General features: G+C 54.8%; 1 protein-coding gene across 2 annotated transcripts in view; it reads left to right on the top strand.

Moving 5' to 3' along the window:
• The window catches only part of LOC117008479, a 27,448-nt gene extending 7,097 nt beyond the window's left edge, over positions 1–20,351 (top strand). The window contains exons 3-4 of one of the 2 annotated variants that reach the window (XM_033082382.1): positions 19,133–19,225; positions 19,313–20,351. In XM_033082382.1, coding sequence (XP_032938273.1) covers positions 19,133–19,225; positions 19,313–19,847 — 628 coding nt within the window. In that variant the 3' untranslated portion in view covers positions 19,848–20,351. Of the gene's footprint in view, positions 1–2,505; positions 2,665–19,132; positions 19,226–19,312 lie in introns of those variants that run through there. The other variant, XR_004420316.1, reaches the window with a different exon arrangement.

Genomic DNA, 20,351 nt, shown 5'->3' with positions numbered 1-20,351 from the left:
CACCCAGAAGCTACCACTCCAGCACACACAGCACCCTGAGATATCTCGCCTGGGGCATCCCACACCTGGAACCCAGTACCCAGCACTCACAATCACCTCTGCAGGGCATCTTGCCTCAGCTTTCCTCATCCTCAGATCACAGAGGTGCATGTGCCGTACAGTGGTTCAGCTGAGACAGGGCAGCATCTGTTTGGTTTGAGTTTCTTAAAAAACAAAGGCTGTGGGGTTTCTACCTGGCAGACTGGGGTTTCCATTCCCAGGACTTTGCTCGGCACTGTAAGAAACCTGATGCCGGTCCATGTCTGTGCCTGAGCTTTGAGCTTGGATGCTGTTGCTGGACCACCTCACATGCCCTTGGGAGGTGCCCAGGTTTGACACTGGGTGATCCCCCATGCAAGAAAATTCAAATATCTAGAGAAAAAGGTCTTGATTGACAAGAATGCAGCTACACACTCAGGGAGTCTGGAAATTGTTTCCCCATTGCAAAGCACAGAGAAATGGCAAGTTCTGAGTCCAAGTAAACCCTCTCATCCTAAAAATGGAGTCCAAAATGGAGAGTTTCCAGTCCAAGTGGCCAAGGTTGCCATGATCATGAGCTGGCAGCAATCTCCTGAGACCATGGAGCATCATGGCTCCTCCATTCCAGGTGAAAAGTAGGTTTTGTGTTGGGGAGTGTCACTTTTAACAGTGGTTTTTTTGTTCCTTCTTGCTAAATGGCCCTTTCCAAACCCACCTAGATCAGTGCCCTCAACTGGGCAGAAACCGTCTTGAGAGAAACTCTCCAGGGAGAGAAAGGTCAGGGTGCAGAGGGCTGGTTCCCAGCCTTCCCAGTGCCATTGCCCATGAGGTGCAAGTGGCCCCAGGAAAGTCCCCTTGGATCCCCTTCCACGCGTTCCTCGGTGGGGACCTGACTTTCATCAAGAGTTCCCCTGGACCAACCAGAGAAAGTCCACCAGCAGTTTCTGGTGCATGTTCCTTCTGGTGCAAGGCTACCCAGGAGCATTCTGTCACCAGCCTCTCCTGGGACTCTGCAGAAAATGTGAATATCAACAGAAGTGCACTACGGCAGCAGGGCTGGACCTTCCTGTGCCTCAGGGCTGCCTTCAGGACCATTGAGTTGGGGCAGTTTATGGGTTGTGCCAGCGGCTGTGGCATCACTAGCAGCAGGCTCAGCCCTCATGGCTGTTCCCCCACCTCTGTTGGTTCCCTGGAGGATAATCTGGGATCTGAGTGCTGATCCCAGGTGCTCCCATCCACTGGTGACACACGGCAAACCTCAAAGGACTGGGAGCTGCTGGCTCTTGCTGCTTTCCGTTTGATGCTGAGTTTCACCGAGGTGCTGATAACTTTCTGGGGAAGAGCCTCTCCACAGCCTCAGGGCTTTGGTGAAACCCAGCTGTGCAGCCAGTCCAGGCAGTGCTCGTTTACACAACCACATCCTGTAAATGTTTGTAATGCTTGCAACCCCACTCAGAGCTCCTTAGGATGATTTTGTGGGACATCAGCAGAATCAGGTAGGAGGGACACTGTTCTCCTGTGTTCTTCCTCAGGGTGGTTTCTTCCTCTCTCCCAAACCTTTCTAACACTCTGAGTTGGTGTGAGGGATGGAGCTCTGCCTGGCTCTGCATCTCCCTTATCCTTGGACTTCAGGACACGAAGCAAAAATAGCTGTCAGAAAGGGGAAAGCGACCTTTGCCATTTGAATAACTGTTTGCTGTGTCAGCACAGGCACAATGTGTTTGAGGATTTTGTGCAAAGTTTCAGCAGCTCTGAGCCAGGACCAGATTTTCGCCTCTCTGTTGGCAGCCATGAATAACACTGGGAATGTGGCCTCCATAATCCCTGCTTAGGGAGACATTTGGGAGAGGAGGTGCCTTCCAGGGAATGTGAGTGCTGACTGTAGGATTCCCTGCGTGTCTCCATGCCAGAAACGCTCCCCTGACTTGTTGACCCCCCACCGAATGGGAAGGGAAAGGCTGCAGCAATGGGATAGGATAGAATGGGACAGAAGGAATGGAAAGGATATGCTTCAGGAATGGGATGGGAAGACAGAAGCTGCAGGAAGGGAATGGGAAAGGCTGCAGGAATGGGAATTTGTGATTTAACACCAAATCCTCACCCCATGATAGTTTTTTGAACACACAAAACCAAAAGCTGAAGACCTGTCCCACTGCCTTTTTGGTTCAATCAAGGGGCTCAATATATCCTCTGCCATGGGAACAACAAATGGGTCTCCTGGGGAGCTGAGAGCCTGTCTGGGGCCCCAGAGAGACAGGGACAAGGCAACTGAGCTGGAGCTCCAGGTCTTGGGGGCCCTGAGTACCCTCAGAGTGCTGTGGCTGAGGGTCCAGACCAGGGAGAGCCAAGTGCTGCCCACGGGTGATCGAGTCCACACCTGCCCCTGTGGCCTTTCTGCCTTGGCAGACCCAATCCAGAGAGTGAAATTAGCAGCAATTAAAAATTAAGCTTGGCTCAGACTCAAATCAAACTTTCTACCAATTTTAGCTGCTTGTTGCTTTGGAGACAGCATGCACTGGAGTTCAACAGGTGACGCAACGCAGAGGGGATTTCTGCTTTCGTGGGGCTCTGGGCCAAGAAAAGACATGAGGGCTGCAGGTGGCTGGAGCAGAACAAGCTGAGGTTGGAACCAAAGTACCAAACCAAAGAGAGGTTGGTACACCTCTACAGCACCTGATGTCTCATTTGAAAATTTGCACATTTATGTTCTTTTATTAATTCTCCCTCAATTAATTCTTATCCTCTTCCAGAGGCAAAAAGGACCTTTAGAGGCAAGGAGAGAAACAAGATACTGATTAAATCTTCCAGCAAAGACCATGATCCTCCAGCACTGAAGGAATGCCCAGGGTACCAACAGAGCCTTTGATGCAGTGTGGGGGTGGGCTGGGGGTTGGTGTGGTGGGCTGGGTTTGATGGCCAGGGTGTCACCCTGGCAGTGCCTGGAGAGCTTCCACAGCCTTTGTGGCCACCTCAAAGACTGACTGACAGGCAGCACAGCTTGGCAGCACAGCTTGGCCCAAAGCAAACAAGGCTGAGGTCAGGAGCAAGGACAATGGATGGCAGCGATGCTGAGCTGTCACCACCCAGCAGCAGCCCCTGAGAGGGAGATCCGGTGGCAATGGGCCCCTCAGCAGCACCAGTGGGTGCCCGCTGGCAGCAGCCCTGCAGCAAACCCATCACTCCCTTTACCGTGTGGGGAAAAGAAGGAAAACCCTCCTCTAAAGGCATTTCCCAGCTGTGGAGTGCAGGCAGGACGAAATCAGGTGATGTCCCAGGGGCTCTCTCACTGTCCTGCAAACTGTCCCCAGGACTGCAGGGTAATGCAGTCCTGGCAGGCTCAGAGACACCCTGTCCCAGTGCCTGCTGGGTGGACAGATGAGCAAGTCAGCCACCAGGCTACCTGTCATCTGAGGGATACCACAGCCAAAAAGAAATTAAGCCCCCAGCCACCCACTACAGCAACATTTTAATGCAGCGAAGTGGAAGATTTCAGTTCTGCAAAGCCCATGAACAGCGTCACTGGATTTCACTTAAGGGACTTGGAAAAGGCAAGATGCCATCATGATGGGCAGCCATTAAAGAGCCAGGGAAAGCTGATGGGCTTGGGGCAGATGGCCCAGCTGGGGCACAGTCACTCACCCCAAACTGCACCTTTGAGTGCCCTGTGGTGGAGAGGGACACGAGCAGCCCTTGGGCTCAGTGGGTGTCTGAGCCATTGGGCCAAGTGTCTGTGTGGGACTGAGCTGTGCCCTTGCCTGTGGCATCAAGTGGGTCACCCTGGTGTGCAGCGAGTGCCTGGGGTATCAGACATGGCTCCAGCGCTCCAGACGGCTGCTGGAGAGGCAACTGCCACCCCTCATTTACGTTACCCTGACAATATTCCCCATAACTGACTGAACGAATCATGCAGGGCTATAAGAGCTCCCTGATTAACACAGTTATTATTAGCAATGTCAGGACAGGTTTGAAAAACGCAAGTTCAGAGTGCCTGTGCCTGACAGCAAATCCCACATGACCGTGATGTCCCCTCTGTCACTTGGGAGCTCTGACCACATCTGGACTGTGGGAGCAAGGACATCCCTGGGTGCCAGATGGGTTGGATGGGCTGCACAGGCACTGGTCCAGGCACAGGAGCCTTTGCGCAGGATGAATGGGGTCATGTTGTTGCCAGTCTTTCCCCATGAGCCAAGAAACTGCTCTTGGCTCATACCCAGGCAAATCCCAAGGGAATTGGGACCTTCATTACTCAGGCCAAGACTCCTGGTGATGCCAACAGGATGTGCAGGGGGAGCAAAGTGAGAGGGGTTCTGCTGGGAGCAGGAAAGTGTGCTGGCCATCCTGCAGTGCTGCCTGTTCCCCAGCCCCCAGAACACCCTGGCTTCTGCCTGAAAGCTGGTGGCTCCAGGGGCTCTTTGCCATATGTAGGGCAGCCCCGGGGTGCCTGCAGCAGCTTGTGCACTGCCAGAGCTCCTGCCGCTCCTGCTCCCCACGGAGTGCTTGGAGAGGTGCCTAATTCATCCTTTCAGAGCAGAGATAAGATGGATTAAGGCCTGCTGAACGGTTGCCAAAAGAATCGCCATTAGGCCCTGGAGAGCTTAATCTCCACCCGACTAAAAGCAGACAGGCTGCACCCACAGTTAGTCCTGTCTGCTAGGGGATAAATACCCAGTGCAGGATTTCAGGGAAACCTTTGGAGGCTGTGAAATGTGTCCCTAAGTGTACATGCTATCCAGATATCCAAAGCTGGGTGCTGGATCCCACACTTGCCCCCGCTCACAGGGGGAAGTTGCTGAGTGTAATGCAGAGGACTGTATTGGCCACTGGAGTCTCAGACACCTCTATGCCTTGACTCTTTCTTTCCATGAGATCATGTCCAAGGCTCCTCAATCCTGGCAGTGTTATCTCCTGCTCCCCAAAGCTGTCCTTGCCCATGTACTTTGCAGCTGACTCACTTTTGTTATTTCCTGTCCCTATCTCTGATTTTCTTTGCTGTCCTCACACTACCATTCCCCAAGGTCCAGCTCCTCTCCAGGCTTCCCTGACCTCACTGCTGACTTGTTTCCCAGCCTCCAGGCTGATTTTAGGGTATAATGGTACCTTTCCATGGAACCAGAGCATGGAGTGGACAGAGTTCCCTCTTCCCTCCCATGGTGATAGACAGCCTTAACTTGTCCCCATGCAGCCTGCCTGGGACATGTCCACAGCCATGTGTGGTCAGCATTGTGCCCAGCATGACCACCACAGCTTGGGTAAGGAAGTACCAGTCTGGTGTCTCATCCTTGCCTGGGAAGAAGTGGCGAGACTGGCCAGGGGTTTTGGACATCCTTGGAAAGCCAGACCAAGCAGGCCAGTGTTTGCATTTTAGTCAAATCATGGTGGTAAGGACACTGTATCAGGTACCAACTACCACAAGGGATCTGACCCCACTGGCTTTACATCATAACCAACACCTCTCAGGACTAGAGATAGGGAGAATGGGCCCCATCAACCACACCCAGCTAGAGATGGCTATCTGGCCATCCCACAAAGAGAGATTTTGAGCTAATTTTTCTGCCAGACCCTGGGAAGAGGCAAATCACTGGCAGCATGCCAAGGCAGTGCCTGTGACATGGACTTTGGGGTTCATCACACCTCTGCCCTGAAAAACATTGTCATCCCCAATGTCATTGTCTCTGGACTTTTGTTGACAGAGGAGGTCTCACAGGCATCCCTCTCCCACCAGCACTGTGTGGTTAAGTCAGGCTGTATTAAAGCACAGCCCCTAAAACCTCCAGCCCCAGCCCTGAGCCCTTCCCTCCATTTCCTCGGGGTTCCCCTAATCCCCAGCTCCTTTCAGCTCCTTTTGGAGGTAAGAAACCCTCCAACCTCACTATTGTCTCCCCTGCCCTCCCACCGCCATCCTCTCCCCTTCCTTGCCTGTCCCCTACCCTTGCGTTTCCCCAAGACAGCAGCTGTCTCTAGCCATGGAGCAGATGGAGGCTGGGCACTGCTCTTCCCTCTCCACTGGTATGATGCAACCTGGACTCTGTGGCAGTGACACACTGTCCCAGCCAAACAAACACAGCTTGCACTGCATGTTTCATTGCAACAGCCTGCACAGCCCTGGCCCTCCCAGCCAGGGACAGCCCAGCCGTGTCTGGCAGTGGCAGTTGCTCTGGTGCAAACACCATCCCAGCACTCCTCAGGGATGATTTTTGACTGGGCTATGGCTGCCAAGACCAAGGAAGGGGTGAGGTCTCCAGGGCACAAGGGACCCGCTTCCTGAGCAGTCTCCACTCCTGATGGCATGATGAGCTCAGCTGGGGTTCTGTGGTGTCCCTGCATCATCACAAGTCTCTGCACCTGCTCTGCTCTGTCTCTTCTCTGCCCCCTACAGCAGAGCAGAACTGTTGGGGACATGCAGGGCATCAGCTGATCCCCAAGGGCCTTTTGGTGCTGCCCCTAAGTTCGCTGTGGGCACAGCAGGCATGTGAGAAGGACCTGAGGCCGAGTGAAGCCATGGGATCCATGTGGCACCTGGCACTGGGACTCTCCCAAGCCGTGGGATGAGCCGAGGCACCACCACTCAGAGCAGGAGCCGAGGGCACCGGCTGTCCCCGGGGCTGACACAGGGACTGCCACAGCTAGAGGCACCACGGTGGAGCCCAGACAGAACACAGCAGGGAGGACAGCAGGGTGCCAGAGGCGGAGAAGAGTGATGGACAGATATAGGTGAGAGTTAACCCATGCTGGGGACACTGAGCCTTCCCCACGCTCCCTTGATGTAATATTTGTGGGAGCAGCGTGTTCCAGCAGTGCCATAAACACAGAGAAGCAATAAACTTGCTTTTCTCTGCCTGTGCAGCCTTGGGACTATCTAAATTAGGAAACAAAGGAAGAAACAACAACTCCAAAGGAGTTTTCCCTAGATGAGCTGAAAATAGAGCAGAAGCCATGAGGGGGAAGTTCAGCCCAGACAGGGGCATGTGGGAGCCAGGACAACTCAGCTGGCCACAGTGCCACCCCCACACCTGGCCTAGAGCCAGTCTCTGCCTGGGAAAAGACACCCAGGGCAGTGTCCGTGGGCACAGTGGGTGATGGTGGCCCCAGCATTGCTGTCCTCCCAAGAGCAGCAAAGGATGCTCAGCCAGGCTGTAGGGCTCTGGCATGGAAATGGTGCTGTTGTCTGTGTGAAAACACACTGCCTGTTCCTCTGCTCTGCCTTTTGGGCAACCTGCCTGGAGCTCTATATCCTCTCCTTCACCCCTCGCAGCCCCTTCTTGTCCTGATTCTCCAGTAAGGGAGTGCAACTGTTGCAGGAGCCACACTTGTGCTACAGTCCCATCTGTAAATCACTGACCTTACCCTAGCTCGGCCCAGTGCTGTCCCCACATGGGCAGAAGCTGATCCCCAACACTCTCAACCTTGGCCCAGCACTTGGTATCTCCTGGGCATGGACAATGACAGCTCATTCAAAATTAACTATTCTGGGTCATCTTCCTCACAGAAAACAATGACATTGCAGAAACTGAGGTTCTCACCCAGGGATGATTGTGAGGACAGGTCTGCATTTAGATTTACCCAGCCCCACAACAGGCTATTACTCCTCTCCTCACCCCTAAGGTCCCCAAACTGTAAAGTTTTACGGTATCCTCACCAATCATTACCAGCCCATTGCCACCCATGACCAACCCCTCGCCATCTGTTGCCATCCATCCCAAAAACATCCCCACCCATCACCACCAACACATCACCATCCATCACCACCCACCACTAACCCATTGCCACCCCTCACTAATGAGTCACCACCCTCCAATAACCCATCATCAGCCATCACCATTCACCAAACCATCACTGGCCCATGCCCACCGTTCCGATCAATGCCACCCACCCTCACTAGGAAGCAGACCCAGCCCCCTGTGGTGATGGCAAGGTGTGGCCTGACCCTGTGTGGCACTGCATGGGAGTCTGTAGGGACAGTGCCTGTCTGTGCAGGTGAAGCACTGGTGGCAGTGAGCGGTGGGGTCAGCCCTGCCAGCCCCCAGGGCTTTTGGGGCACTCAGATCACAGCTCGTGTTATGAAAAGCATAAATTATTCATTGCAGCTAAGAAGAGAAAGGCTGTGAGCTGCTGTCTGCTCAGACCCGCTGTTCATCTCCAGGCTCTGCCAGCGTAAAGCAGGTCTCACATTTATATTTCATGAGTGTGTCCCTCAGCAGCAGTTTTAAAGTGAAAAGAAGGAGTAATGCACGCTCTGCATAGAGCCCAGGCGGGCAGCCCCATCAGTCTCCTCCATCCCAGCCAGAACCTGCTGCACAAGAAAACCCTCCCCAGGCACTGAATCCTGTTTTTTCATAAAATTTAGGACAATCCGTTAGGGCTTGTCCTATGCTTTGGAGGCAGGCATGCCAACAGGCGGGTTGGCACAAGCCATCTCTGTTGAGGTGGGTGCTGGGAGCACACAGAAAGCTGAGCTCCATGAAGGTTGTCTCAGCCTAGAAGGCTTGTCTGGTCCTGAGCCCCAGCTGCTGTCCCATCAGAGCAAATTCACATCACACCTCATTAAAAATGTGGGGCTTAGTCCAGGCACCCACCCCAGACATATGCAGTGCAGGTGGGGTGAACCTTCACAGCCCCAGAATTTGGGGGACATCCTGTCATGCAGACACACCTCCCTAGCTCTCTGTTTTGCACACCTGCCAGGTCCTGGACTGACCTGGGGCCTTTCTCTGCTTGCTGCCAGGTTGTTTGGGGTCTTGGGATGATGACCTGGGTACCTGCATTGGACAAGTTGGGTTTGTGCCCCACGCAGCTTCAAGCAGGAGTGTTCCCCCCTTGACACCCCTGGACATGCCGTCTCCCGTGGGCGGTTGTCAGCTTGGGTTCAGCTCTTCCATCACCTGCTCTGAGGAGCCTGTCTGCTTGTTTGTTCTTGCCTGAACTCATTAATTAACCTGAATTAAAGCATCATTCGAGTTGACAGTGCTGGGCTCCCTTGCGGCAAGGATGTTCATTACAATTACCACCTGGGCAAGGAAATTACAGCAAAATTCCTGCACTGCCAAGGTCTGGGAATGATCCACCAGCAGGACCCACAGACCTGGGATGAGGCTGGGATAATGGCAAAGAGCCTATTCCCATGCAGCTTGCTGGGAGCAGATGCAAAAACCCTTGAGCCTCTGGGAGCAAAGGGCTGTGCTGGGGGATTTTAATCCCCATCCAACCTAGGGATGATAGGGAAAATCTCCTGTCTGTGATGCAGTAGCTCCTTCCCTGGAGGAGATACAGCCCTGGGATGGGCTGCAGAGCCGCAGGCTATCTCCATCCCTGCCTGGGGTTTCCAAACTGGTTGCAGAATGCTGTGGCCATCCTGACCTGCCAGGAGCTAGGGCTGGCCCTGTCTGACCAGCAGGGACATCCCATGGCCACTGGGCTCATGTGGCTGTGATGGACCCTTCCCTCTCTCAGCACCCACTGTCTCCTGCCCAAGATGTGCTTTTTACTTAGAGGTGAGTGGAAATACAGAGAAATCCTTATGGAGGGAGAGAGGAGCATGCCAGGTCAAGGAGCATTGCTTTGAGCCTTTTGCCCCTGTTAGTGACCAAATGGTGGAGAGTCCTGCATTGTGCAAAGGTCATGCAGCTCCATCCTCCTCCAAGCAAGAATCCCTGCAATGCTCCCACACCAGGAGTAGTGTGGAGGGTATCAGTGGGAGCCCCTGTGCCCTTTGTTAGGGATTTCCATTGGACATGAAAGGAGTGAAAAGTGAAGCATGGGCAGAATCCAGCCTGTGTGTCCCAGCACTCTGGGCAGTGGGTGCTCCTGTCCCCACAGCTGCGCAGCACCTTCCTGTGCCTGTGGACAGATGGAACGCTGCTGCTGAAGGGCAGGAAATGCCAGGGAAAGGCCAGCTGAGCCAAATTTTAAAACTAAATTACACCTTTACTTTTTCACCAGCTTTAGCACAAGATGTGATCCCTGTCAGTGAACCTCAGTGGGTTTGGATATGCTCATGTTTCCATTTTTCTCTGTAGCCCCTTTCCAACACCTTGGGTATCCAGTGCAGTTTCTGTGCTGCATGTTCTCACTCGTTCAATGAATAATCAATTCAACTGCCATATGCACTGCTCATCGAGAAAAAAACTGCTTCTTGTTAAAGGTGTGAAAGTTAGTCATGTGTAAAATTAGCTTAACCCTCAGATGGGAATTGATTTCAAAGCAATGGAACCTGCCCGAGTTCCCAGGAGCTGAACTGTTTTCAAACCAGCTCCTGTTTTGCAGAAGAGAGAAAATATTTTCCCAAAATATGGGAGGAGGGTTCTGGGGACTCACTCATGGCTAGGTGGCAGAGGGAAGAGCAGTCACCAGGATGAGAGCCCTTCCCAAGCTTTGAAACAGCCAGCTAGGAAGAAAATGTGCCAACACCCAGAGGAAGCTGAGGACAGCTGTGCCCAAGCAGTGCCTATCCATGGATGGCCTGGGGCTGTGGGTGCCTCACTCCCAGGCTGCTGGTGCTGCTGCTGGTGCTACATGCTACAGATTGTGTTTCTTTTTGTTTTGAAGAAAAATTAACTTCTGGGGTGGGATTTTCCCCCATTCCAGGGATTTGGACATTAATTTGTAGTGGGGATTAAGAGTTCAAATCCTTTAAGCAGCTTTTGCCGCCCCATCCCTCATTCCCCTCACTGCTGAGACCCCTGGCCAGCCATGCTCAAGTGTGAACAGTGTCTGTGAAACCCCCACACCAGCAGGGCCCTGGCCATGGTGGCATTGGCATCACATCAAGGACCCCTTGCCCTGCAGGACACAGAGACATGGCTGTACCCAGCCCCTGGGGGGAAGGCCCTAAGCAGCCTGGCTGGAGGTTTCACTGCCAGCTCCATCCTGACTCTGGGCACAGAGCATCTGCCAGGCTGAGGCAGGGCAGCATGAAGGGTTTTTACCATCCAAGACTAACATGAGCTTTGGTAAAGGCTCTGACATCCCCCTAAATATCTCAAGTTCAGCTGCACCCCTGGAGTCACCTTTCCCAAAATCACAGGACTCAGCCTCTGCCCTGCTCCAGTGTAGGAGGCCTGTTGGGATTTGGGGTTTAAGGCTGGTCCCCCAGCACCACACACTCCTCAGAGCTGAGGAGCAAGTGCAGTGTTTCCACTGCAAGACACATCTATAAATAGACTTACACCATTTCTCTGCCTAATTACCATGGATTTTTAAGCTATTTCCACTATGTTTCAGTTCTGCATGTTGATTTCCTTATGACTTGCCCCTGGGAATATCTGTCATAGTTTAAAGAGCAGAGTTCACTAGAAGGCAAGGGACAACTTAAACAGCCCAACATGTAGGACAATAAACCCAAGGAGAAGGATTATTGTCCTGGTTTGAATGGAGGGGAAGACTGTGGGTGTGCTGTTTCTAGCTGAAGACTGCTGGCAGCATGTGAGATGCCTGGAGTGCCATGGCAGGTAACAGAAATCTGCAGGAGGCAGCTAGCAGGGCTCTGTCCCTGACAGGACTCTCAGCACCAGGGCTTGGTCTGGGCAGGGGGTTAAGGGAGAGCATGGCTCAGGTGTGGGGCGCTGGATCCCTGGGATCCTCACCCCCCACCTGGAAAAAGGGCTCCACACCACAGATGTATGTGGACCACTACCTGGATTCCTCCACAAGGTCTTGTCCCCAGCTTGGAGATTTGGGGGAGAAGATTGCGAATTTGGGGGTGTCCACCTTGGCCATGCCCTGGTCATGTGGCAGTTCAAGCACACTGCATGGGTGCAGTGACCCTCTGCATACCCCTGGCATGACACTTCTTCAGCCACTGGCATCATCCTTTCCCTTGCTGAGGGCACAGAGGAGGATCCCAGTCTACCCTCAGGGCACCTTGGGCACTGGGGACTCCTCTTTACAAGGGCTTTGGGACACGGGGTGAGGCAGGGACAGCCCTGAGCCCGCTGCCAGACACAGCATGGCCTTTCCACTGGCTCACAGCTGGAGGAGTGTGCCCAAATGCCTGGGAACCCCATCAACCTCTGAGTCCCATTAGTTCCCATCTCCATGGGGATGCTGCTCAGTCACACTGTGGGCAGTCACAGGGGGTGGGGAAAACCAGGGCCCTCATCCCACAGCCCTTCTGCCTCTCTGGTATCACCAATCTCACTGCCCACTTCCAGGGTGGTGGTTGCTTTGCTCTGTCCTCCTCCTTCTCCTCACAGTCCCAGTCACTCCTAGCAGAGATCCTCCTTTAGCCCAGAGCTTGCTGCTGGTCCCTGAAAAATTCTGCAAGACACTGGCAGCTTGGTGCTTCTCACATGTCCTTGTGTCATTCTGGGCCAGCAGCTCCCACTGCCCCAGCTGCCTCCACCTCTTAACAGCATTCCATCCCTCTCCATGAAGGTCACTGCCATGAACCACCCACAACCACCCAAGAAGCAAAGATAGGCTTGGGAAGGGAGAGGAGAATGCTGCGGCCACACTGGCAGGCTGCTGCTGCTGCTACATCCCCACTGACAGCTGGGCTGCACCCTCTGCTGAGCCTCTGCTGCAGGAACTCCACAAGGTTCTGTGATGGCAGCAGCCACTAAATACAGTAAATTCACGAATACAAGCCGCACTGAGTATAAGCCGCATCTCTGGGTGTTGGCAAATATTTCGGTTTTTGTCCATAGATAAGCCGCACCCGAATATAAGCCGCTCTGTCGTTCGCAGCGAGGACCCGCGTGCAATTAGTAACAGAACCGCGGGAGGGCGGGGTTTACTGGCTGAGCTAAGGCTGTGCAGGCTCGGCCCGCTAGGGGCCGCTGACAGGGCCAGGTGACCCAGCCTGGTGCTGCCGCTCGGGGCCAGCCGCCGCTGCCACTGGGCTCGGTCACCCCGGGTCGGCGCTGCCCCGCGGTGGCAGGCAGGGACGGAGCTTCCCCCGCTCCTACGGCAGCAGCGGCGGGCGGGGACGGAGCTTTCCCGCGCCCGTGGCGCCGGCGGCGGGCGCGGACAAAGCACCCCGCCCCCCCCCCCGGGCCACGGCAATGGCGGTGCGCGCTTCCACCCGCCTCCCCGGGCCACAGCAATGGCTGCGCGGGGCTCCCATCAGCTCCCCGAGACGCGGCAATGGCGGCGCGCACTTCCCCCTCCTCCCCGGGCCGCGGCAATGGCGGCGCAGGGCTCCCGTCGGCTCCCGGAGCCGCGGTAATGGTGGCGCCCCCCCCCCCCCCCGTCAGCTCCCCGAGCCGCGGCAATGGCGGTGCGGCCCTCCCCCCCTCCTCCCCTGGGCTGCGGCAGAGGAGGGAAGAAGAGAGCTCTCCCACCTCTCTCCCTGCCCCCCATGCTGCCTGCAGGGAGCCAGGGCAACACAGTAACACTGTAACAATCGCGGAATGCCGGCTTTTACTGGCCGGTGCTTGGCTCGGCACTCTGGCTGGCACGTCTGGTGTTGTAAATGTCAGAAAATTATTCACATATTAGCCGCACCCGACTATTAGCCGCACTTCCGGGTTTCCACCAAAATTTTTGTCAAATTGCTGCGGCTTGTATTCGTGAAATTACTGTAATCTGTCAGGTCTTTCAGATAAAGTGAGGTGGCCACTGGCCAACAGGCTAGTGTGGAGCAGACCCTGGTGAGTGGGGAGAGAATGTGCACCCACTGGGGAGATTTTCTGAGCCAGTGGCCACTGTGAAATGTGCCAAACTTCACATTAACAGTGATAGATGTATGCAGGCACATCAAACCAGCAAAGACCCTCACTGGCCCACTGGGAAGCAAAGGCAGCAGCTGATTTGGATTTCCTCTGAAATAATGCAACTCCAGACAAGGACACATTTGAAAAGCATGCAGTTCCCAATGGCTTTTATCATAATACCAAGGAATCATTAAGGTTGGAAAAAAGCTCTAAAATCATTGAGTCCAACCATTAACCCAGGCCTGTGAGGTTCACCACTAAATCATGTCCCCAAATGCCACACCAAGCATTTAGGGCCAAAGACAGCACAGCTAAAACCATGACCAGCCATCAGCCATCTGGAAAACAGCTCTCACTCACGTCACATCCAGTGTGTGTCAATGCACTGTGAGGGGGGAACAACTGTGGTGCGCTCCAATCTGACCCAGGGCCATGTGGAGAGGATGGTCAGCACAGAGAAAAGGAGCAACTCCAGTGTCCATTTGTGGGTGCAGGATCCCATGGCAATGCTGGGAAAGGAAATCCTGCAGGATCCAAATCCTGGACTCACCAAAGAGTTAGCAACCAGATAAGCCAGGCACATTCAGCTCTTCCATCTGAGAAATGTTCCAGATACTCATATCTCAGCTTTGTGTTGTGCTCTGCCAAACCTCCCTCCCTGGGGAATGCATAGGGAGGAGAAATGCAGGAGAGAGCAGCTCTTTGTGGTTTGCATAAGCTTCTACCTCTCTATCTGAGCAGGAAATTAGTGAATTTTGGGAGTTAGGTCAATGCTGCCCAGGGAAATTCTGAGTTTGGTTAGGGCCAGTGAAAATCTACAAAGTTGTCCTTGACTGGGGTGGCAGCTGAGCTGTGGCTGTGCTCAAGGAGGCCTCTGTGAGCTTCCCAGAACCTTCCAGGGAGCATCCTGTCCTGCCTCCCAGGAAAGAGTCAGCATCTACACCCTCCTTCCTTTTGCTGTTTGCTGATGAATCACTCCTGGTTCTTTAAGAAAACTTCCATGAGACTGAGGGCTTGAGTTTCTGCAGCACTTTCCCACTTCTAAGGAAAATCCATGTCAGAAAGCTCATGTTGGGGTTAGCTCTTTTGGTCTTGGGAGAGACTCTTCCCATGGGGGTGTTAGAAAGGGGGGATCCACTGGGGCAGGGCTGAAGACCCCTCTTCCCACTTGCAATTGGACAAGCAGCTCACCCCAGGACACCAGGGATGCACCAGAGGCATGTAATGCACCTGGTGCTTGGTAATACGTTACTGGAAAGTCCAAGGTGGACTATGCTGAAATGAAGTGTCATCTCCCATGGAACATTCCTGGCTGCCCTGGACCCACAGCTGCCTGTGGGGGACCCTGGATTTTAGGGGCTGCGTGGAAGGACAGTGCTCTCCACACAGTGCAGTCATGTCTGGCCAACAGGAGAAGGTTTTGAGGCTGCTGAGGGTTTTGAAAGCATAAAGCATCAGAGCAACTACCAACACCCAGGACCAGCACCCCACACCCAGGAACAACACCAAATGCACCAATACCCAGAGCCACTCTCAGCACCAGCCCTCAGTACAAGCCCCAGCACCCAATGCTGACTCCCAGCATTGAAAGTGCTGATGTTCAACACTATCCTCAGCACAGAGACCCTATACCAACAACAGTGCATGAGGCAGTGGTGTCCTAGATTTTGGTCCAATTAAAGCAGTTTAGGGTTTGACCCATTCATGCACAGACTCTCCCTGTTTCTCATCCCTGACAAAGGAGAAGGAATTCATTAAATCCGTAAGGAAAGGAAAGGGGCTGGGAGTGAGCAGGAGCCCCCCAGTCGCATGGGGCTCAGTAGGGCTAAGGTATCTCCTGCACGTGGCACAAAGAGCCACAAGAGCTGCTCCCCCCAGCATGCTGAGCACATCCTCCCACGCCTGCGCCAGCTGCCTGGACAGGGTCTCCAGAGGAGCCGAGCTCACGCAACAGCCCTTCTTCCAGGCACCCGTGCTGCTGCCTTCAGAGCTTTATGAATATTGTAGCAAGGCCGTTTCTTTCATCTCTGCTTCTTTCCAGGGAGCCCCAAACCTTCTGCACATTCATTTCCACCTCGCTATTCCTCTTAATTATTTAAACTCGCCTTCCCGAAAGCAGAGCCCTTCCATTATCGCTCCTTCCTCTGCAGCGCGTGTGGAATTTGGGGACTTGCAAATCCACTCAACTTCTTCACATTCGTGCAGAGCAGCAGGTTTCCTCAGGCTCCCCTCCCTGCTCCCTTCCAGCCTGGCCCCAGGCCACATTCACAGAGGCCTCAGCCACAGAAACGTCAGAGCCAAGGCAGAGCATAGCAGCTTTTTACTGGGGTCCTGAATGTTGAGGATCTTCCTCACATGATTTTGATCATTTTCATGACTTCTTGGTGGTTTTCCCCCAGAGCTGTGTGCGGGGCCAGATGTCCCTGCACTGCAGCTATACCGAAATGGCTCATTCTAGAAAAATCCCTCACTGCTCCATGTCCAGCCTCAGCAAAGCTGAAAGCACCTGCAAGAGCTCCCTGCAGGGCAGAGCCCCACCCTGTCCCTCTAATGAGATCCACTCTTTATGCCTTTTGACGTGGGAATGCCAAGCCCAGCTCCCCAAATACTTAAAGTTAAAACCTGGTGGCTCCAATGCTGTTGGAGTAATGCAGTTTTCAATAAAATAGATCTACATTAACACCTTCTCTGTTTACTTCTGAAAGGTGGCAGCTGCATTTGAGCACCAGAACTCTTCCTGCTGGCCCAGCTCCCAGCTCTCCATGCTGCTAGGATCCAGCCACAGCTGAAAATAGAGGGTCTGTGGAGCTTTGGGGGTGCTGGCAGGACACAGGAGCTGGGGAAGGGGGTGACTCAGACAGCTTTGACACATCTTGATCTCCTGTCATGCCTGAACTTGCTGGGTCCTCAACAGCCAGGGATTTTTGCCTGCATCAGCCCTGCCTGCACTGCACTGTGCTTAGGTGTGAGCAGTGTGACCAGAACATTTACTGGAGCAAGAGACCCCTGGCCACTGCTCTTGCTCCCTATCCTGCTGTTGGTGTGCCATTCTCTGGTTATCTCATACCCTAAGGGTCTCTTGGTTTGGCTCATCCTCCCTGAGGCCACTGTAGAAGGACTGGGGTTTTCTCCCCCCACTGAAGGGGACGAGGGTGGTGAGGAGATGCAGTGTATCCCTCATGGGCACCTGGTCACCTTCACCAGCTGTGCACTATTCCTGTTACTATTATTTGTTTATGCATTTATTGGTACCCAGCTGCAGACTGGAAATGGGATGGGGGCTCCAAGGGGACACTGGTGTGGAGGGATGGCCAGAACAGCAGCCTCCAACACCACCAGCAGCATCACCCCAGGGAGCAGGGAGACCCTATTCTGAGCAGCTCCCAGCTTCATAACACTCCAAAATACTCTAACAGAGGTGCATGCAACTCCTCTAGGGCTATGTCAGCAATGTCCTGGGTGGACATTGGAAATTGTTGCTGTGGCATCACTGACGACCCTGTGGCACTGGCCCTTAGGGGGTCCATCCCTTCCCTACCACTCTGACTTGGTTGGTGGCCGCTCCCCAGCAGTGGGACCCCTCGCTCATTGTGGTCAGGCCAGCACTCGCCTCCAGTGCGCCACTCCCTGAATTAATCATCAGCCTCACTCTGTGCTCAACTCCTCACTTAAAGAGATTTTTACACATTAAAAATGCACAGCACTAAATGATTGATGATTAAGGCCCCCTGCACCCCTAGGAAGAGTTCAGGTTGCTCCAGCTTCACTTTCCAGCAGGACTCCAGCATGTCCTTGTCCCCAGTGCTGCACTGGGCATCATTTCATGGCAGTAATCTCCAAAAAAGGCACCATTAGCTCTCTGGAGCTGCTGGTGGCGTGTTTAAAGTGTTTTAGGTGGTGGAGCATCTCCAGGGCCCTGGGATGTGCCTGTTGTGGCCATCACCAGTGGGAATGAGATGCTCTGCTCCTGAGTGGGGTCTTGGGACTGTCTCAGGGAGGCTGTTGCATGAGCAACACAGAGGAGAGCTGCAGGCTTGAGTGAGAGCTGCGGTGGAGGCTTTCTGTTCTGTCCACCCATGACTCCATCTCTCCGTGTCATCCCAAGCCGTGGCAGGTGTTTGGGAGTAGCCAATGAGGGGCTGCAGAGGTCAGGAAGGGAGAGAAAAAACCTTGTGCTGACCAGGGCTGGGTGGGCTCTTGTCTGTCCTGTCACTGTCCCCAGCAGAAACAAGCTCTTGCCCCCACCTCCCCAGAGCCTTGCTGTTCCTGCCCCCAGCCGATGCCCACACATCAGGCTCCTGCCCCGACACACTCCAGCACGCACCCCCAGCACCGGCCTCCTAAACTCATCCCAACACACCCCAACGCCCATCCCTTAAACTCAGGTCCTAAACCCACCCCTAAACCCATCCCCTAAACTCACCCCCTAAATCCACTCCCTAAACCCATCCCCCAACGCCCATCCCCTAAACCCACCCCCTAAACCCATCCCCTAAACTCACCCCCTAAATCCACTCCCTAAACCCATCCCCCAACGCCCATCCCCTAAACCCACCCCCTAAACCCATCCCCTAAACTCACCCCCTAAATCCACTCCCTAAACCCATCCCCCAACGCCCATCCCCTAAACCCACTCCCTAAACCCATCCCCTAAACTCACCCCCTAAACCCATCCCCTAAACCCATCCCCTAAACTCACCCCCTAAACCCATCCCCTAAACCCACCCCCTAAACCCATCCCCTAAACCCACCCCAAACCCGTCCCAGGCCTCTGCGCCGGTTCCCAGGGCGGCAGCGCCCCCTGCCTGTCAGAGCGGGACAGGCACGAGCGGACCTGAGGCTGGGACGGGGCTGGACCATGCTTGGAAGGGTCTGGGATGGGGCTGGGACCGTGCTTGGAAGAGGCTGGGACGGGGCTGGGGATGCGATTTCGGAGTGCAGCGATGGAGCTGAGAGCTCGGGGTCATGGCCGCCCTGTGACCCCCTCACCCGTCACTCTATCGTTCTCTGCCACAGCCTCACCTTGCCAACCCACCACCTTGTCACCTTGTCACCACCCCAGGATGGCTGTTCCCGCAGGCAGATGTGACTTGCTCCCAAAGTTTCCCCAGCCCCAGAGGTTCAGGGGACGTGCTGGATGTGCTGCCCACCTCACCAGCGAGCCCGGCACCTCTTCCTGCTGTCCCCCAGCCCCAGCTGTGCTGTGGTGCCCTGCTCCTCACCCCAGCCACCACTGCCTCCACTCCCCTCTGCCCGGTGGTCTTGGGGTCTTTTGGCCACCCTGCAGCATCACCCTCCTGTTCAAAGCTCGATGGGCTGCACCAGCCGCCTCCTGGAATCTTCATTTGTCTGGAAGGACACTTCCTTTCACACTGCCCCCACACCTTGCTCCACCTCGACACCCAGGGCCTGTGTTGCACCCCTCAAACACACACTGAATCATTAACAACTGTCCCTCATTTCAGGTGTCTGTCCTACTCTCGGAGGAGATGTGTCTGGAGCAGTGCCAGAGGCCGGAGCAGCACTTATGCCACCCACAGTGCCCCCGATGTCCCCAGGTGCCAGTAACGCTGTAGGTGCTCCCTGACGCTTGTCCCGTGGCTGAGCGGCCCCATCACGCTGTTCCTTTTCTTTTCTTCCTCCAGAGAGAGGACGCAGGTCCCACACACCTGGCTGCTCCCCATGGGACAGTCCATGTTCCCGCAGTGTAGGTGGGCTCCGACCAGCAAGTTCAGAGGTACCACCTACACCGTGCAGCATCTGCAAGAAGAAAACTCTCGTAGATCGGACACTTCCCAGCCTCTCTCTGCTCGCTGGAAAAGAACGAACCAGCTGGATGCTGGCACCGGGGCAGTCTGGGCACGCCGGGGCTCCTGGACAGAGCCTGGCAGGAGGGAGCTGCTGGAAGTGGTGGCGATGGATCCACACTTGAGGAGCGTGCTCCTGTCCTGCAGACGGAGCAGGAAGCTCCCAGCGGAGATCCGAGAGCAGAAAGCAATGGCCCAAGCGCTGGCCGGAGGAGGGTTCAGGCTCCGACCCGCCCCGGAGGCGGCAGCAGCAGAGCCTCCCTCTCCTTGGCCCCGCTCCAGGGCTGCCAGCTCAAAGGCACGATTGTCTGCCGGCACCAGATGTGCCGCTTCGGGCGGCGGCACAGAGGAGCTTTTCCGCTCTTCTCAATGACAGATCTGTGCCATTCCAGTCGGGAAGGTCCTGCTGGCCCGGCCCTTCCCAGATCCCCGGCAGCCGGGAACCCGCCGGACGCGAGTGGCCTTTCTCGATTCCGCTGGAAATGCCAAAAAGGAGTCGGACGCCGTCATCCCGAGGGCTCTGCAGCGGGGGAGTGAAGCTGGGGCAGGGGGAGTGGAGGCCTGAAAACAGCTGGAAATTACTCCCCAGAGAAAAACTGAGTTTGGCTGTGCAGGGCAAAGAGGCATCTGCTGGGCAGGAAATTCCCTCTTTGTCGTGAGGACTTAGCTGGCATCTTTGCTGGGTGCTAGAGAGCAGAGAGCACAGCAGCAGAAGGGATTTGGGGGCTAGTTTGTGTGGTGTACAGCCAGCCCCATCCTGCTCTGCAGGGTGAAGGCTTGAGATGGAAATCGGTGAGTGAAGTTGAGACCACATCACCCACCAGGTGATGGCTACATCCTTGTCCTGATGCAGGCCAGTGTCCCTTTCTATCACCAG

The sequence above is a fragment of the Catharus ustulatus genome, chromosome 29 (genome assembly GCF_009819885.2).
Source record: "Catharus ustulatus isolate bCatUst1 chromosome 29, bCatUst1.pri.v2, whole genome shotgun sequence".
In the NCBI taxonomy this organism is placed as follows: Eukaryota; Metazoa; Chordata; class Aves; order Passeriformes; family Turdidae; genus Catharus; species Catharus ustulatus.
This window is presented reverse-complemented; position numbering and strand designations above follow the sequence as displayed.